An 18,054-nucleotide genomic window follows, 5' to 3' on the forward strand; every position below is an offset into this window, starting at 1 on the left:
GACTGGCTAACCAATGGAAGATTGGGAGCTCGAGGACAAATGGTTTCTTGAGACTTCTGGAACACAGGGACTAAACCCCACAAGCTTTCCTGTTGCTTCTGCAACACGTGCCATTCCAGGTGTTGATTTTTGGTCAAGATATGAGAGTCTGACTCATTCTTGGATCTATGGAAAGACATTCCACAGTCCCTAATCTGGGATGAAGAAGATGGTATGATTGGGAGGTGGGATTGAAAGTGGGCCTGGGTGTTCACCTGAGTGAAAGGTAGGGGCTGGGATTGGGACAGGGTTTGAGACAAGGGTTGGGGATGTACACTGGGGAGAGGAAGGTGATGGGAATGAGGAAGTGGTGGAAATGCTTGATCCTGCATTTTGACTACAGAGGTATTATGAATTCCATTGAATAAGACAAAGTGAGACTCTACTGGGGAAGTACTATTAGAAAACAGGAGAGTGGCTACTAAGGACTCACTGTGCAAAGACGGAAGACCCCAGAATAACTGGCTATATTTCTGATGCAAGTTTTCCCCCAAAGACTTGACATTGAGGAGCTGCTGATAAATACGCAGCTGCTCTGGTTTGCCTTCAATATTCCAGCCAGTTTTGGGGGCTGTGGTGACCTGTACATCAAATGGCTGCAACAAATTCCCTTCAGATGTCCATTGGTATTCTGACCACATTTGTTTGGAAAATGGCCCCTCCTCTTTTACTTTCTTCTCTAAAATCTGGAAAGCCATTCTCTTTTTCATTTGACTCTCCAAGGGTGCCTGGAAGTTAAGGCCAGGGAAAGAAATTCCACTGGCCTCCTTGTGCTTAGTAGCAGAGTCTCTCCAGAGATAGGTTTCTGGTAGATGGAGGTAGACTTGCTCTTGTTGAGAATCAGAATGTGCTAGTGTGGGGAGGCACATGTTCTTGGCATGGACCTGCCAGCAGGAGAATTCTGAAACTGACGGGCTTGAACAGTCACTACCTCTGATTCTTGGGACATAAGTGGACAATCCACCAGGGCTATCTGGAGATGACTTCTCAGGATCAGGCTTCATTGAGATGGAAATCGATTTAGATTGAGTCACAGTTAAAGTGCAGTCTGGCTGTGGTGAAACAGACCAGGTTGGTGGTGCATTAATACAAGCAAATGAATCAGTGCGATTCCTTATCTGGGACAGATTTGGTAAGAGGTTGAAATCTTGTGAAATGGTGGGGTCAAGAGTGGAGACGGTAATCAGAGGGAAAGTGGCCTCTCGTTGGACAACAGGATCCCCTTTCTGAGTGTCTTGTAGTAGGAGAGCAGGAAAGGCAAGGGGTTGGGGTATGGAATGGCTCACTGGGATTTCAGAATCCAAGGCTTTTGCCTCTAGGAGCAGAGAGTGACCAGGAGGTGAGGGTAAGAAAAAGTCAGCTAAAAGGGTCATTGGGTTAGGTGAGAAGATGGTGGGGGGTGCTGGGGAAGGCTCAGGCAAAGGCACTGGTATTAGGTCTCCTGGACAGACTGCTGAGAAGTCAGGGGATGAAGTGAGTGATGAGTCAGTCACAGGATCTGTGGAAGCCCAGGGGGTCACAGAGGGAGTAGCATCTTCCAGGGACTCTGGGAACAGCAGTCGATTGACCTCAGCAGTTGTGCTGTTACACACCTCACAGAAGCGGTCTGGACGTAACAGTTGACGAAAGTGGATGGTATCATGATGCCAGTCTAGGGAGCTGCAGGAGACAGGAGGTACAAAGCTGCAGCCAGGACCAGAACAAACATATGTGACCCTGGCAGATCTGTCAAAGGTAGTCCCCCCACATACCACATCCCCAAGACTTTCACATTCTAACTCTGATGATTTTTCCATCCCATGTCAATTCCAAGCTTGCCTAAGGCTCTAGAAATTCATAGACTCTGCTTAAAAGGGGGGTTCAGGAAAGAAGGTAATGTTTAGTCACCTTTGCAGAAGAGAAAGCACCTTTCTTGCCTCCTCTACTTCACTCTGGCAAGTTCTCCAACCTGGAGAATGATGAAAATAGAAGCAAGAGATCTTATAAGAAGCTGAGAAGAGTGTCCTTTAAGTGATACCCTTGGTAGATTGGACTTGGAGAGCTCCAAAAATTAGGATTTAAGGTCACATGATCAATGATAATAATAACAAGACATATTGTTTTATCATTCACAATGGGTTTTTGTATGTATTATCTATCCCATGTGATACTGAAAACCGCCCTATGAGGAACATAGGTTAAACTACCCCAAAGAGGAAGTTGAGTATCCATGATGTCACAAGTCTTTCACAAAGTCAGGAGACAGAAGTTATGACTCTTGACATCTCACACGGCCACCTATTGGGCAACACTCATTGCCCAATCCCAACACTGCTTCATGGTCAGGGATGGTCAGAGCAGGAAATTTGAGAAGGGTTTTGTACTCTGACTATGTTTCCATTAGCCTCTCCTCTGAGGCCTCTGTCTTCTAAGAGGGACTGTATCTAGTAGCTGACCTCCTCAGAGATCATGGACCTGAGCCATCATGGAAAGGACAGGAAGGGTCACCCTTGGAGAGCTCAGGTGGAATATGCAGAATCTTACCTTTCAGAGTCCCACCTTTCCTTCTCCTCTTGGCTCTGCCCTGACGCTAGAACAAAAATAGAAGAATGAAGGGATGAGACTCATCTCTCACTCTTCTCTCAGAAATGGAGACATTCTTTATCCAAGAATAGTAGGACTTTAATTAATAGAACTTTGTGTTCCTTGCTTTTATCAATTTTAAGGTGATAAAATGTTATCAATATTTACTTCTTTTTTTTAAGATTTTATTCATTTATTTGAGAGAGAGAGTGCGAGCGAGAGACCAGAGGGAGAGGGAGAAGCAGACTCCCCACTGAGAAGGGAGCCTGATATGGGGCTCGATCCCAGGACCCTGAGACATGACCTGAGCTGAAGGCAGCTGTTTAACCAACTGAGCCACCGAGATGCCCCACCAATATTTACTTCTTTGAAAAATTCAAAGGAGGATTTTGTCTGAGAGGTCCACACTTGATATTCTCAGTCAGAAGTCCTTTGTTCAATGAGGACATAAAAACTGAAGCCTGACAGTCACACCTGTACTCCCTCAGGTAGGATCCTGTATCCTAGGACATACCTCAGACCCCAGTCTCTTCTCAGAGGCTCAGCACTGTTCTTCTGATCACCCCAACACGAAGGAAGGCTTGATCAAGTGATGCTTGACATGGGACTGTGACTCATGATCAAGTGCTGGAAAACTTTGTTCTCTTACACAGATCTCATACTCTCCAAAAAGCCGAATCCAGGACTACAGAATCCCTGTGTTTGGGATTTTACCCAAGACACACCACCATACCCATATAGACTGTGAGTTTCAAGTAGAAACCTTAGTCTTTCCTTAACCCACCCCTGCCAGATCTCTTTTCCTAGAGGAGTGAATGTCTATTCTTTTTGTAGACTTCCCATTTGAGGTGGTTCTCTGACCCTACCAAACTCATTTAGAAATGTGGGAAGAGGAACAGGAAAATAAAAAATCATTCTCTGAAGGGCAACTTCTGTTTCCAGATCTAACATTTAAAAAGCCTGGAAGTCATCACGTCAGTCTGTGAAAGAAGCAAAAAGCTGAACAGACTAAAAAATGACTTTTCTTGGAACCATAGTGGCAAACCACTACCCCAAATCTTCAGAGAGTGTCAATGTAGAAAATCATAGTTTAGATTAGTTTACCTGGAACAGAAGCCACTGGAGGCTCTGCACTGCTCTCCTCGTAGGAACACTTAAAGAGACACTTTGACAAATTGCTGGAGGATGCATATGCGCTAGCATGAGAGTGAGAAACTCCTGGGGTCACAATCTAATGGGGGACCCCCACTTATTTATGGGTTTTCTTACCAGGACCTCACCTGGTTCTCACAGTAAAGAGGTACAAAAAAAAAAAAATGCTCATGTTTCTGGCAGGGTAGTGTAGGGTTGGAGAGAAAGGCAACCATTTGAAAATATTCCCAGAGTGTTCTCCATAACAGAAGCCTACTCAGCAGGTGAAAAGCCTACCAGAGCCTTATGCCGCATGGGAGAAGGTAAATAACCCAGCTACAGCAGCTCCCTTTAGCCTTCCTGTCTCATCTATAGAGTGGAACAAAACAAAGCAAAATACCTTCAAAACACTTGTGAACATCACAGTCCAGGGACATAAGCCCATTAAAAGACAGATGTTTAATCATATCCCCTCCCGTGACACCTTACCAAAGTATTGACTGGGCTCCGGTGTAGTGACAGGATCATAGCTAAAAAGAACTGCAAGGTATAGGTTCTATTTAGGGAGATTTAGGGAAACCTAAAGACACTAGGGGAGACAAAAACAAGGACACTAGAGGAAACTGAAGCCTCTGACATGTGTAGCTACAGTAAATATTAAACACAGCCCAACACCTAAGCAGATTAACATAAGACATCATATTAAAGGTCTGTTTACTTCAGTTCCTATTACCCAATACATCATGTTTGGCTTTCAAAGAAAAATTGCAAGGCATGCTAAAAGGCAAGAAAAAGCAATCTGAAGAGACAAACCAAGCATCAGGTGTACATTCAGATATGACAGATTTCAGAATTCTCATACATGGTATCAAAAATAACCATGATTATTATGTTAAGGGCTCTAATGGAAAAGGTAGACAACATACGAAAATAGATGAGGAATATAAGCAGAGAGAGGGAAATTCTAAGAAAAAATCAAAAGAAAATGTTAGAAACCAAAAGCACTATGAGAAATGAAGAATGCCTTTGATTGACTCATCTGTAGGTTGCATATGGTCTAGGAAAGAATAAGTGAGTTAGCATAAAAGTCAGTAGAAACTTTCCAAACTGAAATAGAAAGAGAAAAAGAATTTTTTTAATGCTAAAATCTAGAATAGCCAAGAACTGTGTTCCAAAATGTGTAACATATAGGTAATTGGGATACCAGAAGGAGAAGAAAGAACAAAAAATATATTTTAAGTAATAATGGCCAAGGATGTTCCAAAATTAATGACACATTAACCATACATTGTGGAAGTTCATACATGGACGTATCATATTCAAACTGTAGGAAAACAAAAGGAAAATTTTTGAAAGAATCCAGAGGAAAATAAAAACCCTACCTCTAGAGAAAAAAAACATAAGAATTATGACCTATTATCATAAACCATGCAAGTAAGAGATTGGAGTGAAATATTTAGTGTTGAAAGAAAAATACCACCAATCCAAAATTTTATATCTAGTGAAATTATCCTGCAAAAGTGAAAGAGAAATAAAAACTCAGACAGATAAAAACAGGGAACTCATCAGCAACAGACCTGCCTTGCAAAAGATATTAAAAGAAGTTCTTTGGGGAGAAGGAAAATAACTCAGATCTACGTAAAGGAAAGAAAGAGAAGGAATGAATGAAGACAAAATAAAACTTTCATTCATCTTACTCTCAATTGACCTAATAATAATAATGATAATGTGTTGGGTGATTTTAGTGCATGGATAAGTGAAATGAATGGCATCAATGTTAGAAGGGACTGGAGGAATTGGACACTCCTGCGCTATCTATGAATTGGTATAGCGTTATATGAAAGTGGACTTAGATTAGTTGTAAATGTATATTGCAAACTCTAGGACAACCACTAAAATATTTTTAAACAGGGAACAATTAGTATGCTAACAAAAATGAGAAAATGGAATTATATATAATGCTTGTTTAAAACCAGAAAAAGGAAAAGAGGGGAAGGATAGGTATAATGAATAGTAAACAGTACGGACCAGTAGAGATATTAATCCAAGTATATTTAAAAACCACTAAATGGAAGTGGTCTAAATTCACCAATTAAAAGAGAAGACTGTATGGGGATTAACATAACAATAAAAAAAATTTATAAAAAAAACCAAAAAAAAAAAAAAGAGAGAGAGAAGACTGTCAGAGTAGATAAAAACAAGACCCAATTTTATGTTGTCTATAAAATACCCACTTTAAATATAAAGATACAGATAGATTAAAAGAAAGGGACAGAGAAAAATGTACCATTCTAACACTAACCAAAAGAACAGAGGAGTAACTGTATTATTTTGGACAAAGCAGACTTCACAACAAGGAAAATTATCAGGGGTAAAGAGGAGCGTTACATAACAACAAAGAAGTCAATTCTCCAAGAAGACACAACACGCCTTAACATGTACACATGTAACAACATAGTGTCAAAGTATGTGAGGCAAAAACTGGTAGAATTGCAAGAAAAAATGGATGAATCCACTGTTATTGTTGGAGATTTCAACAGCCCTCTATCAGAAATGGGCAGATTCAGCAGGCAGAAAACCAGTAAAGATGTAGTTGACCCAAACGACGCCATCAATCAACTTGATCTAATTGACATTTATAGAATACCTCATCGAACCACAGAATACACATTCTTCTCAAGCTCACATGGAACATTCACTAAGATGGACCACATTCGGTGCCACAAAACACACCTTAACAAATATAAAATAGAAATCACACAAAGTACGTTTTCAGACCATAGTAGAATTAAACTAGAAATCAACTACAGGAAGATAGCTGGAAATCCCAAAATGTTTAGATTAGATTAAATAACACACTATTAATACACAGGTCAAGGAAAAAGACTCAAGAGAAAAAAAAATATTTTAAACCAAATGCAAATTAAAATACAACTTAAGGGGCGTCTAGGTGGCTCAGTCAGTTAAGCACTTGGCTCTTAGTCTCAGCTCAGGTCTTGATCTCAGGGTCATGAGTTCAAATCCTGTGTTGGGCTCCACACTGAGTGTAGAGCTTACTTAAGAAAAGAAAAGAGAAAAGAAAAGAGAAAAGAAAAGGAAATACAACGTAAAATTTATAAGATTCAGTAAAAGCATCATTTGGAAGTTGTTAGCTTTGAATTCATGTATTTGAAAAGAAGAATTTAATATCTCTGAGGGACTTTACTTACCTGATTGACATCGCTCTGTTTCCAAAATATTGGTGAACAAGGTTTCCTCTTTAGGTAGCACAGCACCAGAAGAAGGAGCCCCACCCCACAGAGGAAGGCAAGGATGGGAAGACCTAGCAAGTTTAATTGGAGTTCAGCCATGGTGCAGCAAGGCTTCTCAGACAAAGATGATTCACATCATTGGAAATGCACTGCTGCCTCAGGCAGCTGGGTGTTGAGAATACATGTTCTAGACTAGAGTTCCAGGCCCACATCACAGAGCTTTAGTACAGACACCAAAGGTTCTTGAGGGTGGGGGAGGGGAAAACACAGGCGAGAGAAACTCACATGCCCCTTCCCCCACCATCCAGCGCAGCAGATGTGTCCATCCTTCCATGGCCCGTTAGATGCCTCCAACCTACCTTCCTCCTCCACCTATTCACTGTATCATATATTTACCTTAGTGAAATTTTCTCGTTCCACCTGTTACCCTGATATTACCTGAGACCCTTTTTACTACGTGGTGATCTCACTTTGGACCTCACATCATCTCTGAAAGTTGGCTATACCCAGGGATTTACATCGCCAAGATCTACTCTGCCTTCAGGTGCAGCTCTCCCTCATGCATTTTTACCTGTGTGAAACCAGAAATAGACTCAGCGGCAGCCCCACCCCCCATATCTCCTCAAAAGTGTTCAAGTTCACTAAAGAGCAGGAGAAAGCAGAATAGTCTGTACCAAGGAACAGAAAGGATGACAAAGAGGGAGACAAGGGCATGACACACCCATGGACCTGTGGCACACCATTTAAAAATTTTAGTAATTCTTTTATTTCCCCAAATTCCTCTTAGGCTATTCACGCCCTACAGGTTCTCTTCCACACAGTGTCTCACCCTGCTGCTCCCTTCCTTCTCTCTGTCAAATCCCCCTTCTTCCCCCAACATTTTTGAAGATTCCTTTATTTTACAGAGCAAATGTGCTGGATCACAGCCCACAGGACCAAACTCATCTTGATTTAGGAAGTGGGCTCCTCTAGCATAATGTCTAATGAGCACAATTGTAATTATATTTAGCAATACCTTTTGGCGTTTTTTGAATGACACCTATGCTTACCTTTTCCATGAAAAGTATTTTTCCCATATACCTTCAAACTTTTCACCAAAATACCTATTGTCATCTCTACCGGTTTTAAAAATAATGTCATTTTTGTTGATGGTTTATGTGTATTTATTTCATCTCCCCATGCTACCTAGTCATTTAATTGTTGGAACCCTTACAGCTTCATTATTTAGATGATAAACTGTTGAAATTAAGCCCTGTATCATTTCCTTACTTGACTTGCCTATATTCCCTCTCTGATGAATCAGTCTTGGCCCTAGACACCCAATCCTTTCCCTCCCATATGAGGAGGGTTTACCAGTAATGACAGCTCCTTTCTTTATCTCTCTTCTCCTGCATCCACAGCTTCACCATTGTCTCTACCCAAAAGGAAGGTACACTTCAAACCCATCCCACTTCACATACCCTCCCTAGACTGCAGGAGGTATGTCTGTTAAGAAAAATCCCTCCACATAGCTTTACATCTCTGGAATTGTTTTCAAATAGGAAGTGTGATCTTGACTGTCCCTAAGGCCCCTAGGACTCAAAATTATAAAAACATCCTTTAAAGTCCGAGCAAGATAAGCTCCACCCAAAAAAATTTCCAGGTGAGAAGGGGTTATAAATATGGCACAGCAAATTTATTTTTCAAATATATCATATGGATCTGTCATATTTTATTTACCCATTTCTGAGTTGATGGATGTTTGCATTGTTTCTGTCTTTTGACCTTATGAATAAGATAGCTGTGAACATTTGTCTACAAGTTTTTGTGTAGACCTATGTTTTCATTTCTCTTGAGTATATACCTAAAGGTGGAACTGCTGGGTCATATGATAACTCTGTGTTTACCATTTTGAGCAGCTGCCAGCATGTTTTCCAAGACTGCACCATTTTCCATTCCCACCAACATTGTGTGGGGGTTCTAATTTCTCCACATTCCCACCAACACTTGTATTCTCTTTTTGATTTTAGCCATCCTTGTGGGTGTGAAGCGCTAGCAAATACTGGTTAAGATTTGCATTTCCCTGATGGCTAATGATATTGAGCATTTTTTTCATCTAATCTTTTACTTTTAATGGCATTTTGGGAAAGAGGGGAGTGTTTGATCTACTGTATTTAACTTGAAACACAATAGTTCATTTGAAAAGTGACAGGACAAATTTTTCTTCTAAATATTTGAAAACAGAGCAGTGTCAAGTCTTCATTAACATAAAGTGTTCTCCTAGGTTTTTGCAAGTTAGTTACTGTGTGATTAAGGGACAGTGAAATTGTGCCCTGAATTTGCTCTGTAAGATTACTTCTTGTGTGGAGTTGAGGAATTCACTCAAATGGCTCCTCGGGGTTGACTATAAGGCAGAGCAGAACTGATTGCCAAAGCCTCTAAAGCTCAGTGCTTTTCGTCACCAATGCTGCATACATCTGTTGTGAATAAGTATGTTCCGCAGGTGATAAATATCAAAGAAATGTGAGAGCTTTGACATGGGCACCTAGCATATGTCTCAGAGAGGGATGGCAAGATGTTTAAATGGGCTTTTGCACTTTAATCATAGTGTAAAAGATGGGATGGATGTAACACACCTGCCAAATGATAATAGTGCAAGTTGGGTGAGGGATATGTGGGAAGTTATATTGTTCGATCTGCTCTTGTACATGTTCAAATATTTCTGTAGTAAAAAGCGTTAAAAAAAAAAAAAGATGTTGGGTGCCTCAGAAGGACAGGAAGAGGGGCAGAAGGAGACGTGGAAAGGGTAGATCAGTCCATCGAGACTAGAATTTAGCTATCTCTCAATGAAGATGCTTCAAAAAGTATGTTTCCTTTGAGATTGGGAAGGAAACCTCTTTCCATATAACAGGAAGAGGAAAAAGAGGAATAGGAAAATACTTTTTGGAAGGTTTTTGTTTTGTTTTGTTTTGTTTTTTGTTTTGTGAAAAGCTCCCACGTCATGGCTATGAACTGTGGTCCAACACATCTGCTGGGCAAGTGAAGATGGCCTAAGTTTGAGGAAAGTGAAGGAAGTTTAAAATAGATCTGAGGGGCACCTGGGCAGCTCAGTCAGTTAAGCAGCTGCCTTCAGCTCAGGTCATGATCCCAGGGTCCTGGGATCGAGCCCCATGTGGGGCTCCCTACTCAGCGGGGAGTCTTCTTCTCCCTCTCCCACTGCCACTTCCCCTGCTAGTGCTTGTGCTGTCTCTCAAATAAAATTTTACATAAAATAGAATAGATCTGAGTAACAGGAGAGAATGTACTAAGGAAATAGTGACCTAACTCCATTTATTTTGTTCATGTTAGTAAGCCTGGGATAAGTATTTGTGGAATCAGTGAATGATTTCCAGGTAGTGCTGGGGCTGAATTTCTTGTGGCCTCAGTACTCTCAATTGTGAGTAGACTCAATTGTGAGACGTGAGATTTAATCCAACAGTAATCAGTTACTTACAGAAAGGCATTTCTAGAAAAGGCAGAGAGACAACATTTTGCCAGACAGGAAGGATTGAAGGGGATTAGATGGGGCCCACTTGTACTGGAGCCTGTTTTTGTTTTTTTTTTTAATGGAATAGTTGATGCAATATCATTAGTTTCAGGTATACAACTCGATACTATGCTGTGCTCACCACAACTACAGCTACCATCTGTCACCAGATAACACTATTACAATACCATGGACTCTACTTCTTATGCTGTACTGGAGCTTTTTACATGTTGGTTACCTGATAAGCCATCAGTTCTACCGGAGAGTGAGGAAAGGAAGACAAGGCCTTGGTAGATAGGCGAGAAGTGGAAAATGAATGACGTGGAGTTGAAAAATAAACAGGGGACATATAAACTAGAAGGATGGGGGGATGAGGCAAAAGGACAGAATGTCAGACTATACTATTCCTGATGTCAAAAATATTCCCAGTAATAAGCTCTACAGAGGAGTGGTAACTGCACTGGATTGGCCATAAAGGACCCTAAAATGAGATGATGTAGGAACTGGCAGGCTGTGTTATTGGCTGGTTTATCCACATAGATGTTAGAGCCTCCAGTACCTCCTCACTTCTTCAGGTTCCCTGCCGTTGGCCCCATCCCACCTGTTGTCCCTCTCAGGGCCTCCACAGCATCAAAATCTGCATTCTTTCTGTGACCCTAACGTTCAGATACTGTATGGTCAATGATAACCCTGGACGAGAAGGTACAAGTGTGGTAGTGAAAGAGGTCGTAGACATCTGGTTTTTTGTTTTAGCACTGAACAGTCATGAGTCTGCCCAGAAGACTACCTCAGGTGCTCTCTAGGACACTCACCCCATTTTTGAGTCCCAGTCTCAAGTGGAGTTGCCTTCCCTCCAAAACCCTATTGTAAGTGTGCGTACGTGTGCAGTCGTGGCTGAAAAAAAGCATTCCATGGAGTTCCATGATAAGCCCCCAAATATCTGTACCCTGGTACGCAGTCGAGAACTCACCGCTGGTTCATAAGTTGCACATCTTCTGGAGAAGATCTACCATGGCTCCACTAAGGCCATGCATATGAGAGGTGGCACCTCCATCCTATCCATACTGAAAGCAATATCTTACATATTGCCATCAAGCATGGATGGAAGGAAGGCACCAAGATCGCCAAAGGGGATGCCATGCCCGACAGCCTGCAGATATTGTTTGAGTACTCAAGGAACAGCCCCATGCCTTTTTGGTATAAGGCATCAGTAGGCTGTGCCGTGCTCCAATCGGCCTCAAAGTGGTGGTGCCTGGATCAGACTGAGGAAGGAGGGGAGCAGGACAGGGTCAAGATAAGGGGATGAGTAGACATAAGCCTTTGTTCCACCAGCAAGGTCACTCTTTCAACTTTTCATTTCTTCAAAGGTGTCTTACCCTGGAAGGTGGTAGCTGCCTGGTCAACGTTCCTGCCACTAACAGCTAAGTGATGCTTTTGTTCTCCATTTGTTCTGCACAAAACGTCATCAGTCGGGCAGCCTGAAGAAATGCCCAGGGAAGGGGAGCGCTTCCAGTGGGAAACCTCACTGTCAAGTTTAACGTGACTCACATGACAGATTCTTAAGCAGCATCTATGCTGTTCTTCGACCCTACCCCAACCAGCCCAAGATCAACTGGGACAACACCCTCCCCCAAACACTCCCATTCAGAGTTCACCCACCTGTGGGATCCTCTGATCACTGACTTCTACATAATGATTAAGCTACTGTGTAGTAACAGTGAAGTAAAAACAGTGGCTTAATCATTATTTTCTGAAAACTATACCTGTGTTTGATCCTAGAACACTTGCTCTAAAGGGTATAAGACATTCAATGAGGGCAAAGGTGTGAGCTACTATACATTTTCAGTAAGGCTAAGCTAAAGGGCAGGAGACAGAGCCCATCTCCTCAAACTTCATCAGGAAATGGGCTTTGGGGGCCTTGGGGGGCACATGATATCTATTTCTCAAGAGCTCTGGGAGACTGGTCACCTTTTAGAAGCCAAAGGAAGCAATCAGTAACAGCTGAACTGAGTTACCTGAAACCCATGCCCCCAGTACAGTACACAGAACACACATTGCTATTATTAGAGAAATATTTATTGGAGAGAATCAATATGCTTCACAAGGGATTGTTTTGGGGTGGGAAATATCCCCCCCTGGAAATTCTGGAGAAGGGTTTGCTGTCTAAATAGTAGAGGCAGATCTCTGAACACAGTGCCTTCAGCAGTGGTGAGAGTGGCCGGAGGCCCCTGGCCAGCTTGATGCCTGCAGGTGGCGTGTGGGTGGGGTGCAGGCTCCCTGTGGGGCGTGGATAGGGGATACTTGTTATGCAGTCGCTGCTCCTTAAATGCCACAGCTTTCTGGGGCTGTCTGTCCTTGTCTCTGATCTGTCTAACACTTCCAGTATGGCCTTGGCCAGCAAAGACAGCTTGTTGGTGGCAGGACTTGGTATTTTTCACCTTACAGGAGGGAGCCCTGTAGTTGAAAGGATACCCCTGGACAGGCTGTGCCTGGGCCTGCACTTGTGCTTCCTGCTGAGTTTTCCCATACTTGGTTGGGAAGGGAATGGGCTGTTGAGGGCAGGTGCTATCTATTGCATGCCAACGCCCCAGTTTCTCCTCTAGGAACTTCCCAACGTCTGTCCTGATTTTCTGAGCTTTGGTTGTCCCAGTAAAGGCAGTTCTACCTTTAAGTAGGCCTCTGCTTTCCACAGATGATAGAGGGCTGCCCTTCCCCTGGGAGTCTTCTTGCCTCTTGCATTTTATCCCTGGATTAAGCCATTGCAAAAAATGCTTCATTTTTTTTCTGAAAAGGCTTTCAGAAGGAGGCTGACCCTTCTGGGAAAGGCTTTCAGGAGGCAGCTGACCCTTCTGTGACAGGGTCTGGGAAGGCTTGCTTCCCAGCTTTTCCTTCAATAGCATGTCCTGAGTAGGGAACCTCTTCTTCAATGCCACATCCTCAGTAGGGAAACTGTTCCTTTTAAGTTGGGATGTCCCCAGTCCTGCATCCCCTCCCCCAAGCTCTTGTGCCTTGGAGCCCAGAGGGCTCATGGTCACCGCAGCTGGTGGGAGATTCTTTTTCTGGCACTTCCTTAAGACATGCTTAGGGACCCAAGGCTCCTGCTGTTGTTCCATACTAATTCCTGTGTCCTCTGGATGGACATGCAGCACCTGAGAAGCTCCCATGTCCCCACTGGAGACACCCTGGGCATGAGTCAGTGAGGCCTTGGAAGTCAAACTATCTGAGGCAGGGGGCAGGCCAGTGCGTTGGGCTTGGGCCCGGCTACGCTCTCTGTTTTCCAGTTTAAACTTTAACTCATACAACAGTTGTTCTTTAAGGTTTGAGGATTTAGGATCTTGGGGAATTGATGGGTTTGGTGGGGGGCTTTTAATGGGGATGGTAGTTTTGACTTTATTATCATTCACCTTTATGATTTGGGAGCTTACTGGCTTGCTGGCTGTCAAGATATTAGATTGTGATTGATGAGCATCAAGTTGCTTGGCCCTGAATATCTCCCTGGACACTGTGGGCACGACGACAGGTTCTAGATTCTTCTTTTTGCCCTGTTGCGTTCCTCCTCTACCTCTAGAATTTGCACTCTTATCCTTTGGCTCATGTCTGGCCCCAGCTTGCCTTGCAGGCAGCTTTGGGGGCCATCTGTTGCCTCTGGTGTCATGTTTGACAGGTGTAAGAGTCTGTGTGCCATCCTTAATCTTCTGAACATCCTCTACAAACTCATGTTTGATATCAGAGGGTGATTGCCTCGGAATTCTCTGTTCTTCCTTGCCCACAATTGAGGCGGCAGGGAGAGGATGATCCAGGATGGGGGCTGAATTTGCTGTTCCCACTTTGTCTCCATGGAGAGATTTAGAGCTGCCTCTAAGGGAGTTGAAGCCCCCAGGTTTGGAATTTACCTCAGAAATCAGGTTGGTTGAGGAGGAAAAGCTAGAATGGGATGTGTCTTTTATCAGTTTAAAGAGCTCTATGGATTCAAGGACCCTGGGGGGAAGGCCCCACATCACCCTCATACGAAACCTTTTAATATGGGCTTCCAGCATCTGTTGTGCACTAGATTTAATAAAGGGAAGCTCCTGGAAGGTATTCAGGGAGTAGTCCTGAACCTCTGATGGTGGCAAACTTCTCTGTTTTATTTCAGTGTGGGAGTTCTCAGAAAGAAGCGATGTCTGCTTCATACTATGCCATGAATTATGCATAGTCCCGGGGAGCTGACCCTCATTGATTTCCTCAAACTTTTTGCTCAAATGTATTTTCAAGACATTTTCAAGTTCTCTCTGACCTAAAGTCTCCACAGACACTGTTGAGTTTTTCTCTGATGGGCTCCTAAGTTCTTTTTCAAAATCATACCCCATATCATTACCTGAAGAGCTCTCTGGGTCACTCAGCAGATAATCTTTTGGGCCATTCTCTGGGTTGTGTCCCTGATCCTTCTCCAGGTCACCGTTGTCCTTCTCCAGGTCATCGTCCTCCAGCTGAATCATTTCTGAGTCCCCCTCAGAGCTTTCAGATTCGCTCAATTTACTCTCACTCTTAGAGATCCTTGTGCGTCCACGATAGTGCTGCAAGTTAGGTGTCTCTGAAAAAGTACTTGGACTCATTAGTGATAGAGACTTATAGATCCTGCGGGACAGGCCCCACCGGTGTTGGATGAGCCTCTTTCGAAGGTGACGCTCTAGTTTTGTTCGAAGCTCATCAGGGAGAGGAAACTGCCCAGGAAGGATAGAGATTGCAACACGGGCCTGGGAGGCCCGGTGATTAAGAGAAGGGTTAGGAGCTGAAGGACAGAAGTCCTCCTGGGATCTTTGGACAACAGCGGGTAAACCCCACACAGTTTCCTGTTCCTTCTGCAACACGTTCCATTCCAGATGTTGCATTTCAGTTGACAGGAGAGACTCTGATTCCTTCTCAGGTCTGTGAAAACGCACTCCACAGACCTTAATCTGGGTTAGAGGACCAGATGGCAGGATTGGGAGTGGGGACTGAAAGTGGGTCTGGGGCTGGGCCTGAGGGATAGGTAGGGGCTGGGGTTGGGGCTGGTTCTCAGGCAAGCACAGAGGAAGAGGATGGGGAACTACTGGGGATTCCTGCTCTGTGGAGGCATTCGAGATTCTGTTAAAAATAAAGATGGAGGAACAATTATCCAAGACACGGGCAGCAGAGAACAAGGACTCACTATGCAGAGTTGGGAGACCCCAGAAGAGCTGGATAGGGGTTTGCTGTAAATGGCCCTCCTTTAAGGTGGTTGTAGGATATGGGGGCTGCCGATGCACATGCAGCTCCTTTGATTGGTCTTTGCTGCTCCACAAAGGAAGGGAGACTGCCAAGTCATGTTTATCAGCAATTGTTTGTTTTGGAACAGAACCCTTTTTCATTTCCTTCCACATCCAGAAGTCACTCCTCTTTTGGACTTGTTTCTCAAGGAGTGCCAGGACCTCAGGGCTGAGAAGTGAGAGGTTAGCAGGCTCCACAAGCTTGGCTGCAGGGTCTCCCCTGGAAGAAGCCTCTGAAGAATGGAGGGCCAGCAACTCTTGATGGACATTATATGGAGTCAAGGTTGAAGGGAAGAAGTCTTTGGCATGAGTTTGCCATGAAGGGAAGTCTAAAATTGACAATCTGGAGGCATTAATGCCTGTGATTGTTGGGACATAAGTAGGCAACCCGCCAGAGCTATCTGGAGATGAGATCTCTGGAACAGGCTTCATTGAGATGGAAATCGATTTAGATTGAGTCATAGTTAAACTGCAGTCTGGTGGTGGTGAAACAGACAGGGTTGATGGTGCATTATGACAAGCAAAGATGGGATTCACCATCTGGGACAACTCCGGTAAGGGGTTGACATCTTGGGAAAGGGTAGAGTCCAGAGAGAAGATGGTATTTAGAGACAAAGTGGCCTCTGGATGGACAACAGGATCCACTGTCTGAGCATCATTTGGTGGGATTGGAGGAAAGGCAAGGGACTGGGGTGGGAAATTGTCCTTTGGGAATTCGGAATCCAAGGGAGGAAAAGACTCTGGTGGCAAAGAATCACCCGGTGGTGAGGGTGGAAAAAAGTCAGCCAAGGGGGTCACTGGGTTAGGTGAGAAGATGGAGGCAGGTGGTGGGGAAGGCTCAGGCAGAGAAGCTGATATTAGGTCTCCTGGAGGGACTGCTGAGGAGTCAGGGGAGAGAGTGAACGATGAGGAAGTCACAGGGGCTGTGGAAGCCAAGGGAGTAGCATCTTCCAGGGCCTGCGGGAACAGCAGCCGATTGATCTCAGCAGTTGTGCTATTACACACCTCACAGGAGGGGTCTGGACATAGCAGTTGACGAAAGTAGGTGGTATCATGATGCCGGCCTAGGGGGCTGCAGGAGACAGGAGGTACAAAGCTGCAGCCAGGACCAGAACAAGGGGAGGAGGACATGCTGGCCTGGCAAGAGGGAGGGGCCACCTGAAGCCTGCTGACCCCTCCCAATGCCCCACCTTTATGACTTCACAATGTACTCAGGAGCCTTCACCCCAATACCTGTTCCTATGGCTATCCCCTCCCATGGCTATAGCAGGCTGCACTGAATCCTACAATTGCATAAAACGTACTCTAAGAGGGATCAGGATAAAAGGGGAAAGACTGGTCACCTTCTTAAAACAGAGATCAGCTTCCGGGCTTCCTCCACTTCTCTCTGGGAGCATCTGTAGTCTGGGAAACCGGGAGAATGGGATATATGTAGTGAAAGTAGAAACATAGGTATTAATACAGGAGTCCCCTTCTGGGACACCCATGGGATATTAAGACTCTGAAAGCCCCTGGTTAGTATTCTTGCTTCATGGATAAAGTACTTTCATGTAAATTATCTCATGTGATACTCAGACCACCTCTGTGAAGCACAGAGATCAGTGGTTACCTCAGGGAAGGGTCCTGAGTATCCATGATGTCACAAGTCTTTCACAAATTCAGGAGACAGAAGTTCTGACTCTTGACATCTCACACAGCCACCTTCTGGGCGACACCCACTGCCCAGATCCATCACTGCTTCATGCTCAGGAAGAGTCAGAGCAGTGAATCTAAGGGTCTCAGGTTCTGACTGCTCTGAGGCCTCTGTTTTCTAAGAGGGATTGTGTCTAGCAGCTGACCTCCTCAGAGATCATGGGCCTGAGCCCTCATGGAAGGGACAGGAAGGGTCACCCTTGGAGAGCTCAGGTAGAATAGGCAGAACCTTACCTTTCAGAGTCCCACCTTTCCTCCTCCTCTTGGCTCTGCCCTGACGCTAGAACAAAAATAAAAGAATGAGGGGTTGGGACTCATCCCTCACTATTAGAATGGAGACATTCTTTATCCAAGAATAGGACGACTTTATTTCAATTAATAGAACTTTGTGTTCCTTGCTTTTATCGATTTTTAAAGGTGATAAAATGTTTTCAATATTTCTTCAAAAAATTTAAAGGAGGATTTTATCTGGGAGGTCCACACTTGAGAGTCTCAGTCAGAAGTCCTTTGTTCAATGAGGACATAGAAAATGAAGTCTGGGCGCGCCTGGGTAGCACAGTCAGTTAGGCGTCGGCCTTCGGCTCAGGTCATGATCTCAAGGGTCCTG

At 44.0% G+C, this 18,054-nt stretch overlaps 1 protein-coding gene across 1 annotated transcript in view; it reads right to left on the bottom strand.

The window, feature by feature from the left end:
- The window catches only part of LOC144382823 (spermatogenesis-associated protein 31D1-like), a 25,056-nt gene extending 8,170 nt beyond the window's left edge, over nucleotides 1-16,886 (bottom strand). The window contains exons 1-4 of the mRNA XM_078078772.1: nucleotides 12,790-16,886; nucleotides 804-1,722; nucleotides 426-620; nucleotides 12-194 (exon numbers count right to left, since the gene is read on the bottom strand). Of these exons, the coding sequence (XP_077934898.1) occupies nucleotides 12-194; nucleotides 426-620; nucleotides 804-1,722; nucleotides 12,790-16,886 (5,394 nt within the window). The remainder of the gene's footprint in view (nucleotides 1-11; nucleotides 195-425; nucleotides 621-803; nucleotides 1,723-12,789) is intronic.
- Nucleotides 16,887-18,054: the final 1,168 nt, after the last annotated feature.

This window comes from Halichoerus grypus, chromosome 8, assembly GCF_964656455.1.
Source record: "Halichoerus grypus chromosome 8, mHalGry1.hap1.1, whole genome shotgun sequence".
NCBI classification, from domain to species: domain Eukaryota; kingdom Metazoa; phylum Chordata; class Mammalia; order Carnivora; family Phocidae; genus Halichoerus; species Halichoerus grypus.